The 20100-nt window shown below is 38.1% G+C and overlaps 1 protein-coding gene and 1 long non-coding RNA gene across 4 annotated transcripts; one reads left to right on the forward strand and one right to left on the reverse strand.

Annotated features, from left to right (window-relative positions):
- Positions 1-245: 245 nt before the first annotated feature.
- On the reverse strand, positions 246-7822 carry LOC103467399 (uncharacterized). The gene is made up of 5 exons (XR_534069.2): positions 7532-7822; positions 7339-7402; positions 6204-6332; positions 5157-5346; positions 246-4930 (listed from the first exon to the last, which is right to left on the reverse strand). It is a non-coding gene; the product is annotated as an uncharacterized LOC103467399 (long non-coding RNA).
- On the forward strand, positions 4283-19967 carry LOC103467398 (rho-related GTP-binding protein RhoA-D). Of its 3 annotated transcripts, XM_008413739.3 has the most exons (6): positions 4283-4374; positions 4828-4901; positions 15716-15871; positions 17601-17721; positions 18131-18261; positions 18354-19967. In XM_008413739.3, exons 2-6 carry the CDS (start codon positions 4851-4853, stop codon positions 18525-18527), a joined length of 633 nt encoding a protein of 210 aa, XP_008411961.1. In that variant the 5' UTR covers positions 4283-4374; positions 4828-4850; the 3' UTR covers positions 18528-19967. The 3 variants fall into 3 exon arrangements, with proteins under 3 accessions (XP_008411961.1, XP_008411962.1, XP_008411963.1); XM_008413740.3 differs by lacking the exons at positions 4283-4374; positions 4828-4901 and adding an exon at positions 6828-6982; XM_008413741.2 differs by lacking the exons at positions 4283-4374; positions 4828-4901 and adding an exon at positions 7990-8067.
- Positions 19968-20100: the final 133 nt, after the last annotated feature.

Consider the following 20100-nt stretch of genomic DNA (forward strand, 5'->3'; position numbering starts at 1 on the left):
ATTTATCAAGGCAGGAGGAGAGCAATTCAAACCGGTCACTGTGAAAAAGTAATTACTCCCTGAAACTAATAGGTGCTGGTGCAGCGAAAACAACTGCCGTCATGTGTGTTAATGGCAATATTTTTTTTAGATTATGGACATTTTGGTCCACTTTACCGTGCAGATTATTATTATTATTATTATTATTATTATTATTATTATTATTATTATTATTATTATTATTATTATTATTATTTATTTTATTTAGCCACATCGGAGGGTTTTAAACCAGGAACTGCTTGTTTATGGTTATAGCACAGCATCCCAAGTGTTTCAACTGCACTTTGGCTTGGCTATTTCAAAATCTTTGTTCAATTCAGTTTTGTATATAGCGCAAATTCACTAAATACAGTCTCGAGGAACTTAGCAAAAAAACAAAAATAAAAAATTCTATTAAATCAGACATACATTCTAATTGAATAGCTTAGTTAGTTATTCAAATTAGCTTAAAAAGGCTTCTGAATCCAGCAGATTGCATTAAGTCATTGACTTGCAGCATTCCAAACACCTGGGTGAGCGTGACAGTAAAACGATAGAATTGTGTCATCTCAATCCCTCATACTGATCATTCATTTTTGTCGTCTACTGTCGCTACACGCTCTCAACACTCTTGCTAAGGATGAATTTTTATCTGCTTAGATAAAACCTTTATAAACTACTGTAATCTAAATAATTGCCAGAGCTTAATATATTGTTTTACTAGACCTTACTGTCCTTTTCTTGTGGGTGTTAACTGTAGTGTTCGTGTAACACCACTAGGTGTCAGCATTTCCACACAGTTCAGCTTATCGCTGACGTAAAGGTGAGCTGAGGACATGCAGCTCCTGAGTAAACTTCCTCCGGGACATGAAGAGTGACTCAGTGGTCCACATAAGCCTCCAGCCTGTTTCCTTGTTCTCTGCGTTTACTGAGCCATATAAGGGAACAGTGGAATGAGATCATAAATGCCAACTTTAGTTTTCACAAAGATTTTATTGATATTTTCATTTGCCCTGAGGGAGAAAGCAGAGCAAGACCACAGAATTACAACAAAATGAGCCTTAAGAATCAAAACGTTCAGTAGTTGTGCAGTTTCTGATACAGAACGTCCTTGTGCGTCATTGGTTCATTATTCTTTCGATGAAGTCTTTATCTTAGGAATAAATTACCACAATAAGATACGAGGGCAATATGTCTTATCAGATACAACAAGAATCAAGTATCTGCATCAGAATTTGCTGGGAAAATTTCAGTGCTTTTGCAGATGATGTTCAATCATTTTTCCACAAATCCTGATTAATCCAATCAGTTTATTTGAGTACAGACATGCCCTAATGACATAAAGGGCTGAATCACTTTTTTATTATCTGCTTTTAAACTGAGAAAAGACAAGAATTGAAATCTTTTAACCACAAGAGACTGTGGTCAAAAGACTCTGTCAGGCATTAGTTAGCCTCCAGTAACAATGTAAAAAAAAATTGTTATATAGTCGGGGTTAAATCTAACTAGGAGATGTCCTTTAAATTTCACATTAAAATAGCTTTCTAGGACATCCTTCTTTCACCTTGTGGCACAGAAAATGTGGCACAGAAAAACTAAAGCCTTTGATCTAAAATGCTACATTGAAAGTTCTGTAGAAAATTATAAAGAGAGCCATATATTCCTCACATTAGCTTTTCTTCATTATCTATCTGGAAGAGAACTTAGAACTCTTCTTCTAACAATTAAAGCCCCTAACAGAACTAAATAGAAATAAGAAAAAGACCAGATTTAGCACACTATTGGCAGGGCAGGAAAGATTGTAAAAAAAAAAAAAAAAGATTTTTTTAGCTCAGAGGTTTTAAATTAGCAATTACTTTAAACTTTAAATGAGAAATTCATATTTTCATGAAAAGCAAGACACATTTAATCTACCACATTCACATAGTTATTTTGTTTTTTCATTCTGTTTATAAGCTGATGAAATAACCGACAGTCAGATTTGGTTCAGTTCACAGAGAGACTGTTGTTCAAATTGAGGATTAGTAGTTTAATCTCTGGCTCAGGCTTGTCTCACCAACAATTTCACTTTGAAAATATTTATCTCAAATGTGTTTTTCTATTGCATTGTCAAGCATTTAATTCTTTGTGCCAGTACGTCTGAAATTCCACAAAAAAGACCGCAGACTGCAGGGCATCATAAAGAAGATTCAGAGATTTGCATTATCTCTCTCGTGTGACTTGTACAAAAAGATTTGCTGTTTTTCTATACTTTAACCACTAAAATAACTCTGAAGAATTTTTAAATATGAGTTACAACAACATTTAATTGTTACGACATTCAATTGTTGAATTCAGAAATACAAGAGTATTATTGAATTTGAAAACATATTTTTAGACACAGCACCAAGACTACCGTTTTCTTGTTTTCACGGTTCCATTTCATAACACCGTCAGGCTATTACCTCCATCAGACTTTTCATTTGCCTCTTTTGACAACCAACCAAATGATTCAGAACTTGATCTTTTTAATGACTTTATTAGCTAATGTTGACAGTGCAGGAAAAAAGTGTAAAAACATGTTTTTGACTTGTAGAAAAGTCCCTCAAGTGTTTCAATTTCTGCGACATATGGAGCAAAAGTTGTTTTCAAGTCTTAAAACTGGACATGTTTGGCCGAGTATGAGGACAATTTGTAAATGATCCCTTATGATTGCTGCTCACACATACTTCACAGCAGGGCATATCCTGCAGGAGGTATGTTTTTAGAGTACGAAATATGAGGAAGAGGAGATTTTGTTGCCTGAGCTTGAGAATCCTGAGGAAAGGCAAGAACAAGTTATGAAATTTTCTGTGTTTTCTTGACATTGCATCAAAATTGCGATAGAGATATTTCATGACATTTGTTGTGTTTTATCAGCGTGTTTCTAACTGTCCACAAAAGCAAGGAAGCCAATGAAAAACATTACAGAAAGTACCCAGACAGGGTGGTTAATCATAAGGAATTCATCAGAAAATCTCAGCAAGAACCAGAGCAAATTGCTGTAAATAGTCCCTAAACATAACTTAATAGCAATAGAATTTGTTCAGTGGCAGGAGAAGTAACTCGTATTCCTTCAGATATGGGAAGTAAATTTAGGTCATGTGGGTCAGAGCGACCTGATTTTTGGAGAAATTGTTCTGTACTGTGTTGAACTTCATGCAGAATGCCTTAAACTACAGTAATTTAACACAGTTAATGTCTTATCTTTGCATTTACAACCACTCCACCTGGAAGGATGCGCTATTATTGGTTGAAAACTGCAAGAAGCAAGCTTATACAACTTTTGGTCATCACTGACGGAGTCACTAAATAGTTTGTATTGAAGTGACTCCTGCTGTTAATGATTTAATGATTTCCTTTGCCAAAAAGACAGCTCTTAAGTTTTCTCCTATAACATTTCATGAGGTTAGAGCAAACTAGACAGATCTTTGGCAATTCGTTCTGGTCACTATTCAGGTCTGAGAACTAAAAGGGACACATAATGTTTTTTTTTCCTTCTCTGCTTAACTTATCCATGTTGACCTAACCATATGCTTAGATCATCCATCCTGCTGAAAGTCCCACTGACAACAGCGTTCAGTTTACTGATGAATTTAATCCGATTTTTTTTTTTTTTTAAATATCAAATAATTAATGTTATCATACCTTCAAGAAATGTTTCCAGAGTTTTTGGAAGGGGAACACAGGCTGATAACATCCACCATACTTGACAATGAGCATATTTCCAGTTATTCATTCTTTGATTCAGGTCAAGCGAAACCAGTGCTTGTGGTTGAAAAGTCCAACCTTGGCAGAGTCATCTGACCAATGGACATTGTTGCAGTAAAAATCTAAGTAGAGTTCAGCAAACTCTACAAATTTAGACTTGTGATAGTGAGACATAAAATGTTTGTTTTTTTCCCAGGTATGCTCCTCTAACAGCGGATTGGTATGTTGATAGTGTCTTATGGTTGTCATGGAGACCTCATGCTGTCACTCTTCTCTAACAGCAACAATAGGATATTTTTATTTCCTCCCTTTCCATATTTCCTTTTGTGTGTGGTCCTTGTCCAAACTAGCCAGTTGGTCAAAGAATTGGGCCTCTATGACATGGCATATGTACCTTTAAAAAGTAAAGTAATAACTGTAAAGGAAAACTGAGTAAAAGTACCTTTGTTTATTATAAACTGTTGAGGTTATGTGCTTTTATTTTGGTAACTTCCTTGTGAGTGTTGCTATGGTGACAGAATGCAATTCTACATGAAACGGTTAACCGCCATACACAGAAAAGGATAGCAATACTGTACAAAGAATAAAAAGCAGCTCAATTTTAGTTTCAGTCAACAAGAAAAAAAGGTTAGTAACCAAGACTGAAGTATTTTTGAGGTACTTGAAATGTTTATGGAAAAATTTGTGGTCGGTTGTATTAATGAAATTTAATGTACTAATGTAACCGGCGTGCGAAACAACAGAAGATGAAAACGATTGTAGTTATTATTTGTTCTTGTCTAGCTCCATTGGTTGAAGATACTCATATCTATATTAAGTTATCACTTAACCATCAGTTCTGAAGTTCTCAATATTGACTAGATTCTACAATAATAATAAAAACATTTGCTACATTTATTTTAAGGTTGTCAGAGTACCAACAACTGTGGCACAGGTTATTTTGTTGTAGTAAAGAAACATCAACTTTTTTTGAGCTTCAGATCATGCTATAATGTTTTATTCTCTCATCAAAAACATGCATGGAGTGTTGATTTGATTTTGTCATGCATCTTTGAGAAATTCTTTACTTTCTTGTGGCAGCCATCTTGAAGGACGAAGCTATCATGATTCGGCTATGTAGAAAAAGAGAAGCGCGATGGAAGTCCCAGCAAATAGTAAGTGGTTTCCTTTAATGTCGTCAAACCTGTGAGGGAAGTCCAGTTAGACACCAGGGTTGAAACAAGTGGAACAGGTAGGTGACCAGAAGACACAAAGCTGACTAATAAATGACGAAGATACAGCGGAGAATAAAGCACACAGGTGAGGTTAAATACACAGGGGATAACGAGGGAACATGAGACCGCTGGAACCAATAAAAGGGGAAATAACATGACAGAAGATGATCGAGATAACTGAGGTATATAACCTACCATAATCCTTGCAGAAGCTCCTCCTTGGTGTTGCAACTTCTGAACGTCCGAGTTTCCAGATTACAGAGAATCCTTCCCCCAGGTATCTCCCACTCAGTTCCTTCAGGCTAGCCAGCAGCAATTTCCCAACACCTGGTGGAACTGCACATCTGTGCTGAGCTCATTATCGAAGCCACTTCTCAGAACATTGCTGGTAAAAACATTATTAAAAGGTTAATAGAGGAGCAAAGTTGTGATAACTTCCTGAAAGTGCAGTGTTGGAAAGAGCAGGACTTTGTTAAAGAGACAGAGACCCAATTTCAGGGTGTTAAATTACAAAGTCAAATTTCTTCAAAGTCATATCTGTTATTTACAGCATTTTCATGACAACTGAAGTGACATAGTTACTTTATTGTGCTATAAAATGATACTATGTTGCTGGAAAACACACAATACTGCTTCTTTAAGCCCTATTATATGTAGCAAAAGGTTTTTTGATTGGGATGTTACATTTTTTATTTTTATGTGACCAACGACCATTAAGATGAAATAAAGTAAAGGCTTTTTACACATTATTACCGGAGGTGCCAAAAAAATTGCCCATGTTTGTAGATTAAAAGGGTGAGTCAATGTAATGCAGCAACAAAGAACTGTTGAAAATCCTATTGCATATTTTTTCCTCAAACTCGAGTACCACCTCAGACATTCTAAAATCTGCTTACTCAAATCAGAAGGTCCAGTCTAAAAAGATAATCCACAGAAATAGCATAGAGCCTTGTGGCACTGAGAGGGACCATTTATGTAACTACCAAATCATTATAGAAACTGTGAAGGACTGTATAGTTTACGAGTAAGGCAAAGAATATCTACAGACTCAACATAATGACAAAGATTTTGATCCTAATCTTAAAAGGCTTGGTTTTAACATTGATGCTGCAGGGAATCTTGCCCAGTCTAATAAAACTTCCTGAACTGACTTAGAATAACTAAGTTCTGATATAGGAGTTCCTGTGGTTAACCACTGTGGTCTAATAATGTCCCTATTGTTAGTGGAAATGTTCCTCTTACCCTGAAGCCAATGTTGCTGTATCACAACAGTGTGCCGCAGTGTACTGAGAGGGGGACTGAACTTACGACCTCACTGGGAGAATGGCATGTTAAAAAGCTCAAATCCCTGTTGCGTGGTTTCCTGTTGCTCTGTGGGAGAATAGTACATGGGTCAAAGTCAATTTCCTTACACGAGAAACATAAAACAATAACAACAACAATGATAGTGTTAAAATAAGGTGACGGAAGAGGAAATGAAAATGAGGGTTCCTGTTAAATAAGGATTGTTAGTTAAAATATACAACCTTCTAAATAAATTATGTCATTGTACTTTAACCGTAAAGAGGAGGGGACGTCGAACTGTTAAATGATTTCGGCCAATAGAGAGCAAGCGTGTGAATATGAAACGATCAAGATTTTGCGCTACATTTGTGTGCAGCTAGGAATTTTGAGTGCTCTACTCCAAGAACGTAGTATTTCGCTCGACCTGACGCAAAACAACTCTGCTTGACCATGTTAAAATAATTAAAATAAATAACACATGATTAAATTGTATCGTTTCATTACATAATCAGAGAGTGATATTTATGTATTTATTGTTTGTTTACTTGTTCCTCGACGAGAGTGGTGACTCTACGAGTGCATTCCAAACGCAGCACAATGGGAGGATCCAAAAGGAGTATCAGTTTGACTGCTGCAGCTCGGCCAGTCGCACTGATTAGCTTCTGGGATATTAGGACAACCGTCAACAGAAAACACGGGGGAATTTGATTAGCTGAAGGCACAATCTTTTGGGAGAGGTAAGGTTTAAATGTTCATTGTTGCTGCGTTATCTAGCCGAGGCATTGCAAGAGGTGTATGTAGTCCTTAACGTCCGTTTGTTGTATCGGGGAAAGTGTTTGGTTTAAGCGGCGCCGCTCCAGTGGACACGTTAATGAGTCGAAATACCAAGAGGCTCGGCGAGTTGAAACCTGTTACTTGGTGAGAAGTTTTTTTCACACGGTTTCCGAGGTTTGCTAGGCATTCTTAAAAAAATAAGGGGTAGAGGAGAGACGCCGTAAGTCGGGGACACACCTGTTTGTCCACGCAAAGGACAAGGCGTATATCGGTATTCCTAGCTTCTTATTTAGCTTTACACAGTTTCTACATGTCTTACCTCATTGCGTACTTTAATTAACTGGAGGGAGTTCCGCTGTGGACGAAAATGGACTCCTGTATTCCTTGGGGGGAAATGCACACAACTTTATTTTCGGTTTCTTATTGAAAACCTGTTTGACAAGTCGACAGAGACTGGGAACTATGTATTTTTCTTTAACGTAATTCCTGGAGAGCAGAATAATCGAAACTACCTTTTAAAATGGTCGACTTTCTTATTTGGTTATGCGGTCAAAGTCTGTCCTGTTCGTCTGTTGTAAGTGATAAAACATTAGTTCTGTCCCGAGGAAATTCCTTTCTCCGAGCCACCACACCCTTGTTATGCTGCTCAGCTCCAGTAGCGCAGACCCTCATCTCTCACCGCAGCTTGTTCCCTTGTCTTGGCATGTTCTCCATAACAAAACTGCACTCCTGGTGTTTGTCGTGAACCAAAGTCAAACCTGCAGAATTGCTGATGTGCTTCGGCTGGGTTACTCCCATGTTTGTTCCCGGGCTGATCCACATGAATGCGCCGGATGTTATCCTACCTAGTGCTATTGGCTTGTTTGTGATTAGATGTTTGTATGATATGTCCGTGAAAGTATGTCTTTACATTTTAACCAGCAGAACTTGGACACAAGGATTTACCCAGTGGTATGTGCGGACATGGAGAACAGAATCAGAGCTCCTCCAGTGAAGGATGTCATTTTCAATTTAGAGAATTGAATGCTCCTGACTTCCGTGGGAATTGGTAGGAGCTGTTATGTGATTTCTGCGGATTTAACTTTTTTTTAATACCACAATTTAGCATGCAAGGGGTTTTAATTTAATACAAGATGTCAAAAATAACTAAAATTGATGATTACAGTGATTGTATTATATTGATTCAATTTCTTTGAGGTCAGACTTACTGATTTAGAATTTTTACTTTCTAAATGTTTTGAGGTTTACAAAAAACACCGTTTTTTGTAAACACAAAAAACGGTGTTTTTTGTGTTTACAGTGTAACCCCAAGAAACCCAGGGGGTTTCTAACCCCCTGGGTTAGAAACCCCCCTGGGGGGTTAGAAACCCTAACCCAGGGGGGTAGGGTTTCTATAATGTCTTTGATAAAGATATTTTTGGAGGTGGTTATGTGTGAAAAAAATTACAGAATTACAAGATAATCTATTTATGATTTAAAATGTATGTTGCTTACATTTTTTGCAATGTATGCAATTTCTGAAATATTTCAGGTTTATTTGTTTATTTTTTGGAGGTGGGACGTTGTATATATTTAACAATAGAAGTAGTACCTCACTCTTGTTTTGTTTAGCAAAGTTTAATAAAGGGGTGTGTGCGTGTGTGTGCGTGTGTGTGTGTGTGTGTGTAAAAGGTGTGTTTTTCAGTAACGGTCACTCGGTGTCCAATGGTAAATGGCTTTGTATAGCGCTTTATCATGATCAGAAGACCTCAGAGCACTTCTCACTACACTCAGGCTTTTGTCTTTATATAAACAAATATCAAAATTCCACATCGTTTGGAAAAAATATAATGCACACGGGATCAGTTTAAGAAAAGTGTTCACCCACGCATACATCCTTCAAAACAATCATGACTTTCTGTTAGGAATGAAATATGGCACCAGGAAGTTAATTTGTCTGGACAGACAGAGATGTGTAACTTTTAAATGCTAAAATGTAAAATAAGCAAAACACAAGACGATGTTGACTGGGAATAGTGTTCAAGCAAGTATGTGAACAATGATCGGCATTCTACATCCATATTTATGAGGCTTAGCTGGTGTAAAACAAATGACCTCCAAGCACTCTTTCTCCTTTGCAATTGAATGTATTGGAGCAGTCGGGCTTGTAAAAATAAACGAGCAGAAAGTGTCTGAACCAAAGTAAAAATCAGCACCGCTCTGACAACAGCCATTTTTTTCCCTCCACTGCATGCACTAATGTAGACATGCAAGTGCAAATAAAGAGAAATCTTAAATGCCACTTTGGTTGGAATTTTAGTTAATTATTTTTTAGTGATATTAAACAATCTGAGTGGATGAAAGGCCAAATCGCATTCAAATCTATTCGGTTTCCTAGATAACCGGCTATGTTTGGACTAGGCCTCAGTTATTCACTCACACATTGACACGCTGATGGTGGCCAGCTACTGGATAGTAGCTTAAGCTGCCCTGGGGCAGCCTGACGGAGGATAGTGGTCCAGATTATTAAATTAAAAGCAAACGCATAGCTATTAAAAAACTATACTTTTTCCCTTGTCTTAACATTTTTTTATGTTAGAAAATTATCTTTTTTTTCCCCTTTGGAAAGCCTTGCATTTGTCAAAATTGCACTCAACATTTTAGCAGTCAAACCAAATGTATGCCTTTCTTGTATTCAAGGGTTGTAAATGGCTGCACTTTGGACACCTCTGCTCCAGTGGGTCAATTGATTTATTTTTTTCACACACAAGTGAAATGTGGACTTAGCTTTTTCTGTTAGTGTTTGAACACTTATCTGTTAATCAACTGACCATGAAATAATTCTGCCTTTCATAAATGGTTAAAATTGAGTTTAAGTTATGTCTAATCAGTGGTTAAAATTCATTACAAGCTCTTGCTGTTAACTCTAAATGCTTTCTGCATTATTGAGGTCAGCCATATGACCTCCTTTTTATAAAGGACTGTTGTGGATCAGGATATGCATGCACCTGTGATATTTTAGTAGTTTGACTTTGGCATGTCATTTCTCTTAAGTCATATGCCTATCCGTGCCCTTTTTTTTTTTTTTTATGACGAGCTTAGGAAATATTCTACAAGCTCTCAATTATTGGCAACATGCAGACTTTTACTAAGTCATGCACAGACAGAAGAGTGATTGTTCACCCTAATTTTTTCCCCATCCTGTATTGCTCAGTTGTAGTCTGTGGAGGGCTGCAAGTCTGCACATTGTTAACTTATTGATGTTTATCAGACAAGGTGTTCAAAAACAATTCACCACCATATCCTGTCCCAGGTTTGCGTAGGCAGCTTTCCATCAGACCAGATTTCCTGGAAGGCCTGTGTACTTTTAAGGAGCTGATGCAGCTGAAGCGTGTTTTACAGTCAAAAAGAAAATATATGGAGTGCCTGAAAAATATCAGCTCTATAAGAAATGCAATTCTTGAAACGTTTCTTTAAGGGCGGATCTAAATAGACTGGAGTTAGGACGCCATGAATAAGCTGAGGCTGCTCACAGATGTCAGCTTTCATTTGTGCTGCATGTAGTTTTATATATTTTTTTGCATTATGAGGGGTGGAACTAGCTAAGAATTCATAATATTTGCTCCCATATGGTGACATCACGGAGCAAACAGACTAGAGAACACGGTGCTGTACTCTCAGGTGTTTTAACTTCTCTAAGTCTGTATAGTCATATCTTTTTTAACTAAAGGCAAACTGCATAATTTATTCCTCATTTGTTTCAAGTCATAATGTTTCCTTCTCCCACATGCATATTTAACCCCTTGTTTAGATATACTCGAGAAATATTAGAGGCCTGCATATGGTATTTTTGTTGCCCTTAATCTGCTGGTGCTGCAGTGCTCGATGCTTTACTTTTGACTGCCTCTCATTTGTTTCATTCCCCTAGAATCTGGGACTTTTTCAGTTTGTTTGAACTGAAACCAGAACTGAGTGGCAGCTGAAGAGATAATTCTGTGTGATAGTTTAGTTTTTTTGTTGTTGTTTTTTTTTCTGTATGTTTTGAGCTGAGCTGTACTCTGATGAATTGGACAGCAGGAGTCTCAGTGGCTCTGTCCTATTTTGTGCTCCAACTTGGTTCTTTGACTTCAACCTCCATAGCCTCTTGAATGGGTTTAGATGGTCTAAAATTAGATTCAACCATCAAAATGTGTTTGACTTCTCTTGTGTTGCCTAAGTTATAGTAGAAGTCCGTTGTTGTTAATGGGGAGGAAAAAATATTATTTTTTGAACTGGCAAACCTCTAGAGCTGTGTTATTTACATTTTATCTGAACAATAAGCAGCTCTATGGTGCTCATTTATCCTTTGCAAGCCAAGCAGGTTTGCTCCTTAAATTACGCTACAGTGAGCCTGGATTGCCCTAATTGAGCAGTTTCAGAGGAAAGTTACACAAAGCCTTTGTGTTAAGTAATTTCTGTGTGTTTAAAATGTCCAATAGAAATTCGGAAAACTGTATTTCAAGTATACTGTCAGTTTGGAAAACAATTAAGTGTAAGCACCCGGTATTGAACAGTGGTTGGGGATCACATCCACCTGTAAATAATTAAAACACAAATACCTGAGATCCCCTTTAAAAATTGCTCATAACTATGGATACACTGATGGCAGTTTTGAGGCCAATGTTGAAAATATTGAGCAACACCCATGAAACAATATAAGCTTGTTTTATCTGCACATGCAGCAAGTTGAAGCATTGATGTCCAAACTGCCAAGTGAGATAAATTTAAAGCCAGTCAGTGGCAAAAACTTACTCCCACTTTTTTCTTTTTTTTTTTTTTTTTTTTGAGTTAGCCTAGTTTTTTTTGCACCATCTCAAACTAACCACCCAAGGAATTTCATTAATTATTAAGCATTCTTTTATAAATAACTTGTATGTTAATGAGTTTTATTTATTTTTTATTCATTTTTTGTGTAGTATAAATTGTCAACAGAATCACCTTTTACAGCTTGAGCACAATTTTGACCTAGAGGGATTTCAGGAGGATGGGTTCTGTTGACCATGAAATATTAAATGTAATTGACTGACTTTGTAGAGAAACTGCCTGACACATATTTGTCTTTTCATTTGATCAGATGCGTTTTGTCCAGTGTCTTTATTTACAGCCTCCTAATATTGTCTGATCAGATTGTTGACTCTTTAAATGGTTAAGATTTGTGTTTTGGACCATTTATATCTAGCCTACACAGACTTTGCTTCTTGCTCTTAAATCCAGAACACATTTGCTTAGCCACTTTTTTAACAATAGTCTGATAAGGCAGGTTTTCCCTATTCCATCAATTAAAAGCTAATGCAAAAAGCTTTAATGTATCCCAAGAAAGTTTCAATTAAATTTTAAAACTTAATTTTTTTTGCCATGAGCTAAAACAGTTGAAAAATGTGGTTTAAATGGAATGTCAAGATTACAACTTTATGGTCAGAGATTGGCATGGTGAGAAAAGAAATGTAGGTTATATGAATGATTTTTTTCAGGGTTGGTTTTCACTGGGTTTGAGTTCCTGGCTGTTAGGTTGATTTGGATTTCATAAGGAGGAAGTATTTGTACAACGCTCTGTAGCCACCCACAGCTAGTTTCTGTGCTATATTTGACCCTTGTTACCTCCAGTGAGCAAACCTGGCTAATGTGTTACCACCTGTGGCAGTTCACAACCTGCCATTGTGGAGAAATGAAGAATCTATGCCACATGTACTGGGAAAGATGACTTTGCCCCCTGCTCCCTTTCCATTTCAGGGAGAGTCATGCAAGGCGAGAGAACGCCTAATAAGCATCTAGCTTTTGTATTTACGAAGCAGTTATACAGATGCCGTTACTAATTATGATTCATTATTCAGAATGCCCTTAATCTTCATCTGATTTCTTGAGTTGGGGCCTGGTTCAAATAACTTAGAAGTGGTTTTCACCTCCATGGCCATATGGTGATCTACAGTTAAAATTCATGCATGTTAACATTTTTCCATATAAATTGAAACTTTGATTTTTGAATGGTATTCCTTTTTCCTTGGGCTCTACAAGCTGACTTGAGTTCATTGTAGTTTTCAGTGTTTAACATTTTTGTAAATGTTGTCAACTAAGTTTTGATCTATTGTCATTTTCTAGATATAATGTTCCCACCACTTTGGCTTATCTTCAACATTTCAGCCACCAAAAAAGGAATTCTCCTGAGATCGGCATTAAGGCCGTATTGCTCAAATAGTGGGCCCGCCGTGGGAGACTGAAGGATTGTTTATGGCATCCGTGTTTTTATTCATGCTTAAATATGAATGAAACACAAGCCTCCAGTCACTAGGTGGCAGCAGATCTCAAACTTGCAAACAGACTGCCTGTTCAACCCAGTGGAAGAAGTAACCTACAGTCACACCAGTTTACAAACATGAAAGAAGAAAGAGGGAAAAGTTTTTGAGAGATGAGTGATGATGGGCAACAGAAGGAGACCAGGAAATGCTATGAAGCCTATATAACCCTTTGCTTTACTGTGAATGCAAAACGTTATGCACTTCTGATCTCTTCTAGTGAGCTGAAATGCAATTTAAGAATACATTTTGCGTTAAAAAAAATCTTACTTGCATACATTATTTGCAAAGAATAATCAACCAATGTTTACAGTTTAAAATACACATCCCAGTGACTTAGTCGCACCTTTTTGATATGCTTGTTTAAGCATTTTTATGTTTGACTCTTGTCAGTACAGAAATTATGTGTTGCATGCTACATAATTTTAAGGATGTTTGAACATACCTAGTGACTGACACTGACATACTATGGAAAATAGTACTTTGGATTTGTGCTCTTCCTTGTCCCAGAACAGTGGAAACGCTTCAGATTTGCATTTATCCAAAGTAAAACGGCTACTACCCCTAATGTGTGCTTTGTCATGCTGCTGTAACAGCAGGGAGCCTGGTGTGACAGCTGCTGACCTCAGTAAACTACATTTTGTGCGCGAGCAGCCTCTTTTTCTTTATGAAGCTTCCAGGGTCAGCTGCCAGTCCAGTGGGTCTGTTTCTGGATGCGGAGCTTCCCTCTGGCGATGTCTGTATGATGTATGGAGCAGTAGCAGCCTGCTATCACAGAGAACAGGTGGCTCTCTCCAGAGTATCTGACGGTACACTGGCCTGATTTAATGTGTAGAAATAAAATGCTAACCAAGGTTGTGTCTCTTATGTTGTTGTATTGAAAAGGAGCGCTGCGGCTTAGAACTTGGCAACATTTGTTTGACACTGTCGTAAGGTTCTTCCACAGGATGCCCGAACAGCTTGGTTGATGAACAAACATTAAAATCAAACTTTGAAGAAAAAAAATTGTGGTGCACTTATTGGAGTTTTCTAGCCGACTGCAATTTTTAAAAAGCTTGACCTGCTTATTTTGATTTTGGCCGATGCAAATTGTTTTGTCTGAAATGTTACTAAATATACCAAGAAACCTACAAACGGCAGACATGACCTGGTGGGTGGATCCATCTGCCAGCCCTCTCTCACAGCAGAGCAACAGAGGACAGTGGCTTATTTTTAAACCTTTGCAGAGGCAGATGAGATCAGCCTCAATACGTATCGACCAATCATCAATTTCCCGAAATTAAGCAAATTGGGACCAATTTATTGGTGCAGTCCTAATTAAAAAAATATCTTAAAGTTCAGATATTTATTTGAGCATTTTTTGTCATTTTAGCACTTACCTTGCTCTTAGGAAATGGAGGCGGTTTTTGTCTAACCTGGCATTCAAGACGAGGCTCCAACTTTTCTTGATCTGAACTAGCATCTCGCTTAACAACATGGAAACAACATGGCTTCTTGAGGAGCAAAGACAGAGCAGACTTTTTTTTATGGGGCATGGGGCCACAATTCACAGTAATGTGATGTTTGCATTGTGGGCTAAAGGTGTACATAAGGGCTTTATTGTAATTTATGTTCTTTTTTTTTTTCTCTCCAACTTTTTTGTAGATTTAACCATACTAGTTGCTCTAAATTAGCTGTGAAAATTAAATAATTAGTAGCTATTGGTTATATTCCCCTGAAGGGGATTTCTTTCAACTAAGCATCCCAATGCCAACAAGCTCTTACAAGCGTATGAAAGTTACTTTAAAATTTTTGTGGTGATGAGACATGCAGTGATGCTTTGAATGTTCTGGTTCCCTCTTATTTATCAGTTATGATTTCATAAACGACTGTATGTGTGAATCAGAGTTGGAGATTTGTAGCAGATAATGCATCTGTTACACAGCCAGAGCATTGCCTCATTTTGCCGCTTCTCCATTATCAGCATGTGGGACATGAGAATTGATCCATGGTGACATCACAGTTTCTCTGACAAGCAACACTGATGTTGCATTCACACATCTCTCTCAGACAGAAGAGAAATATGCAGGGGAAACGAATGTGATCGACAATGCTGTGTCAGAGAAATTCAGAGGGGCTGTTAATCCCTCATGCACTGGTATGTAAAGATGGCGCAGCATGTAGCGCTTCCAGGCCCATAGACTGCACACTACCCAGGAACAGGAAGAGGTGCAGCTCTTAAACAGACATGGGTCCCCCCCCCCCTCCCCCCCCCTCTTGTTTTTCCTATCTCTTCTCGCCATTTATGGTTACATTGCTTCTCGTTCGTCACTTGTTTGAAACCAGTATCTCTGTATGGTTTACACTCCGTCAAACCTGAACCTAAAGATAAACCTTTGTTGCTTCTAGATGGCTGCAATCAGGAAGAAGCTGGTGATAGTTGGAGACGGTGCGTGTGGGAAGACCTGCCTCCTCATCGTCTTCAGCAAGGATCAGTTCCCAGAGGTCTACGTCCCCACCGTTTTTGAGAACTACATCGCTGACATTGAAGTTGATGGCAAACAGGTATTTTGTATTTTAAATCTCGGACATTTACTGAGTGTTTTTAGTTTAAATTTATGTGCAGCTTAATTGTATACCACCAGACAAGCTACATACACAAGTAGTGACATCACTTTTTTAAAATTTTTATCTTGACTTCACGAAGAGCTCTGTTGGGTTTTAGAGGAAGAGACTGATTTCAGTTTTCCTTTGACCTGTGATAAGAACTGATGTTGAGAGCAGGTAGTTTTATGCGACACTCCTGACATTGTTGGATGTGAACCACGTGCGATTTTGATTAATGGCTATAGGTGTGTATTGTTAGCAAAGCTCTTTGGGGCATTTCATTGTTTTAAAGGTACACATCTCTGGCCAACAACAGGAATTGAATCTTTGCCACCTTCCTGTGTAGGGTTCAGTTCCCACCAAACACTCCCTCACCCTCCTTGTAGATCATGACTAATTTCCTTTTCCCGTTTCCTGTGCTGCAACATCTGATGTCAGCGTCTTTTTCCATTGTTCTGTAATGTAAAATTGAATTTACACCACATATATTAAGAAAAATACTGTCACGTTTTATCAGTTTAAGAACCTGATACTCTCTTTTCTTTTAATAAAGTGGGGTGGGAAAAGTTCCTCCTTACATGCTCCAAATTGTTGGGATTTATACTTTTTTCCTTTTTTTTTTTTTTAAGTGGGGTTGGAGGACTTTTACTTATGAGGTTGACTGCAGGTCTTGTCTAATGCGCAGCTCTAGTTAGCTGCTCTTGTTTCCAACAGTTTTACTTCCACTGTTTTTTTGGGGGGGGTTTCCTGTCCTTGATAACTCGGAGCTTGAAGGACAAACATATACTAAAGCATGGAAAATTATTCAGGAAGTGGTGCTACATGTTAGATTAACTACATTTCTTGTCATATTAATGCTTTAGTTGAAGACATTAAAAACCATTCAGTTTAATCTTATTTATCATAGCTGACTCAATTCTCTTTTTGTTCATTTTGTCCTTTTTCTCTTATACTTCTCTGTTGCATCTCTTGCCATAGTAACGACTTTAATCTAGCATACACTGAAGGAATTCTAGGTTATTGCATGTTTTTTTTTGTCTCAAATATAGGCTGATCAACAGACCATTGCATATAATTTTGAGGTTAATAAATATGGTTAATATGGAAAATTCAAATTCAGAAAATTTAAATAGACAAACTGGAAGTTGGGATGCAGGGGGAATGGAATTTGAAAAATGTATAAAACAGATTTCATAAGACCATACTAATGTCCAGATGGTTGGTCTCTAAGGTACAATTAATCCTGTTTACACCCAGATTTTAGCTTCCGTTTTAGATGCTATTGAAGTGTAAGATCTGTTTAATAAGACCAGCAAAATGCGAAACACTGTGGGATGCGATGCAGCTGAGGCTTGGTTAATTTTGCTTGCACTGACAGTTCCAGGCTACACTGTTCTAAAATTGGTAGTTCTACTGCTGAGGTTTTGAAAATGTTTTTTGCAGGACATTTATTTTATCAAGAGCAGGTCAGGCTCTCTGGGACTGACGCCACTTTGATTAACAGCCCAAGGCCTGTGGGAACTTCCTCTACCACAGAGAAGTTGCTTTATAGAGCTAGCAGCAAAGGAATTTTACTTCTGCTCTCGTCAATATGGATTTTGTTTGTTGTGATCCTCTTTCGTAGTTCAGCTTCCAGTCAACTGCAGATTTTTTAGCAGCCTTCTTGTCCCGTCTCTCTGTCGCGCAGGTGGAATTGGCGCTGTGGGATACTGCCGGCCAGGAGGATTATGACCGACTGCGGCCTCTCTCCTACCCTGACACAGACGTTATACTTATGTGCTTCTCCATAGACAGCCCTGACAGTTTAGGTAAGGCATATATTGACTGTCCACTGCACCAGTTGTTAAATATAGGGCTAATGGAAAAAACTTATTTTAATTTTCATCCTTTGAAAATAAAGTTTAGGTAGTTAGTTAGTTAAAAAAATTTTTGCAGCTAACTAATTTATTTCCCACCTTCTATCCTGAAAGACTTGAGCTGTACGCTTAAATTAATGAGAGAATGCAAGTACAGTTTTTGTGACGTGGATAGTGCCTCATTTGGTACCATCCTTCCAAAGAATGAGCGCATATCAGCCAGGGGGTCAGTGACTTCTTGATGATTGTTTGTACTGTCACAAGGGAAACTTCTCCAACTCTTTGGCAGGAAAAGAAATTGGCATGCACTTTGCTGGAACTCTAAACTCATGCATCACAATTTTTTTTTTTTTTTTTTCAGAGAACATTCCTGAGAAATGGACCCCTGAAGTAAAGCACTTCTGTCCCAACGTCCCCATCATCCTTGTGGGCAACAAGAAGGACCTTAGAAACGATGAACATACGCGCAGGGAGTTGGCCAAGATGAAACAGGTGAAGTAATACGCCGACTACAACAAATAAGTATTCCAGCATTTACCATTTGCCGTGTATTAATGTTTTCACATTTAACCCTCCTTTTCCAGGAGCCTGTCAAGTCTGAGGAGGGCAAAGACATGGCACAACGCATCGGTGCCTTTGGCTACCTGGAGTGCTCGGCCAAGACTAAGGACGGCGTGCGGGAGGTGTTTGAGATGGCTACCAGAGCAGCGCTGCAGGTCCGCAAGCGCAAAAAGCGAGGCGGCTGCCAGTTACTGTGAGGAGTCTGTATCTGCTGGCTGATGAGCATTTGAGGGATGACCCTCCCAGACACGCAGAACAAACTTAGAGAAATCTTAAATCCGTGGCTTCCATAGACTGTACTTACTCTACAGATGCAGGCGTATATGAGAGACTGCCACACCTGTTTAAAAGCAAAACAAATCAGTTATTATTAAATGTTTTCTTTCCAACTTCCTGCTCTTATCCTGCTGTTTCCTGTAACCAGCACACCAGTCTGCTTATGTGACGGATTGAACCCGTCTTTCTGTACGAATGTATGTTTGTATTTAAATGTGCATTACTCTTTAAAAATGCCATGCCTTCTGCTTGCGTGTCATGATTCCGTTTACAGAGAAGGGTCATGTGCTCTTCCTGCCCCGTCATCGTTTCTCCTTCAGCATTGAATGTTTTTTTTGTTTTTCTCTCTTCCTTTTTTTCCTTTAGATTTGCTTCCTTCTGCTTCTTCTGAAACCTCCATGTACCACTTGGTTTCCTTTTATGCACCAGATTCTGTTGCGGTTATCTGCATTATACCACTATTATTTTTGTACTCTAAAACTTGTATGCCACCAAGTGCTGTGTGTGCTGAGCCGTTTTTCACCATTTGCTGTTTTGCAAGAGACTAAATTTAGAACCTGTTCACACCTAATTAAGCAAAGCATACAGAAGTACACTGAGAGAGCAGACAGGATTTGGAAGGAGAGGCTTTGGACGGCACGCTGGTCCCTCCCAGTAATGGCGACAGCTTAAACTGGCACTGCAGACAGTGCTGTATTGTTGAGGACAATACTAGCAGTTGCACTCTGGCTCTGACAGACATGACCAATGCTTTCCCTCCACCAGGCCAGACTCCTCTCTGATCTCAGTTCTGTTTCAGAATCAGGATGCAGTTGCCTCATTACTGTGTAAAAGGTTTTCTGAAGATGAATGCGCTATGTTTACAGCCATTTTTATATGCAATTTTGGTCTATTTAAAAGAGCAGGGCCATCTCTTGCTTAGCTGCAACACTTCTGTCGGCCAAGTTTTTTTTTTATTTTTTTTTTTATAATATGCACTAACAACATAAACAGGTTTTTCTTTCTAGATCAGATTTATAATTCTTTGACGCATCATATATGCGCATGTCTATTCCTTAAACCGGTTTACGCTACAGTTTGAGCGTTTTTTTTTTTTCTATCAGTCCACCTTAAAATCCACGAACCCCTTTCTGTTTCTTTTATTGTCGTCATTGCAAACTGATAGTCACCGGTTTTATACATTTAGATTCAGAGATATGAAAGTAGACGGCCTAGAAATACCTGCACATTTGGGCCGCGTGTTAAATGTCTAATGCATAGCTTAAGAGAAAATGTTGATTGTAAAAAACGCTTTGCAAACAGGAGAGGATTGTTTTGTCTGGATGACATGAACGTGTTAATAAAATATTTTTGAAACTCGTTACCTTGACTAATTTTTCATCTCGGTTGCTCTGTCGAGGTAATGAATCTTACTCAGAATATGTGGGAAGGTTTAAATTGAGCTTCACTACCATCAATCTGAATACAAATACACAACAGTTTTCTGTTAATTTC

Source organism: Poecilia reticulata, chromosome 7 (genome assembly GCF_904066995.2).
Source record: "Poecilia reticulata chromosome 7, P_reticulata-male-v2, whole genome shotgun sequence".
NCBI lineage: Eukaryota > Metazoa > Chordata > Actinopteri > Cyprinodontiformes > Poeciliidae > Poecilia > Poecilia reticulata.

Bases quoted from the DNA above. Each gene is read 5' to 3' on its own strand.
- LOC103467398 (XM_008413739.3), top strand. From the start codon at position 4,851: ATGATTCGGCTATGTAGAAAAAGAGAAGCGCGATGGAAGTCCCAGCAA. The intron at 4,902-15,715 runs GTAAGTGGTTTC...TGTTGCTTCTAG, and splicing joins GATGGAAGTCCCAGCAAATA to ATGGCTGCAATCAGGAAGAA. The intron at 18,262-18,353 runs GTGAAGTAATAC...CTCCTTTTCCAG, and splicing joins AGTTGGCCAAGATGAAACAG to GAGCCTGTCAAGTCTGAGGA.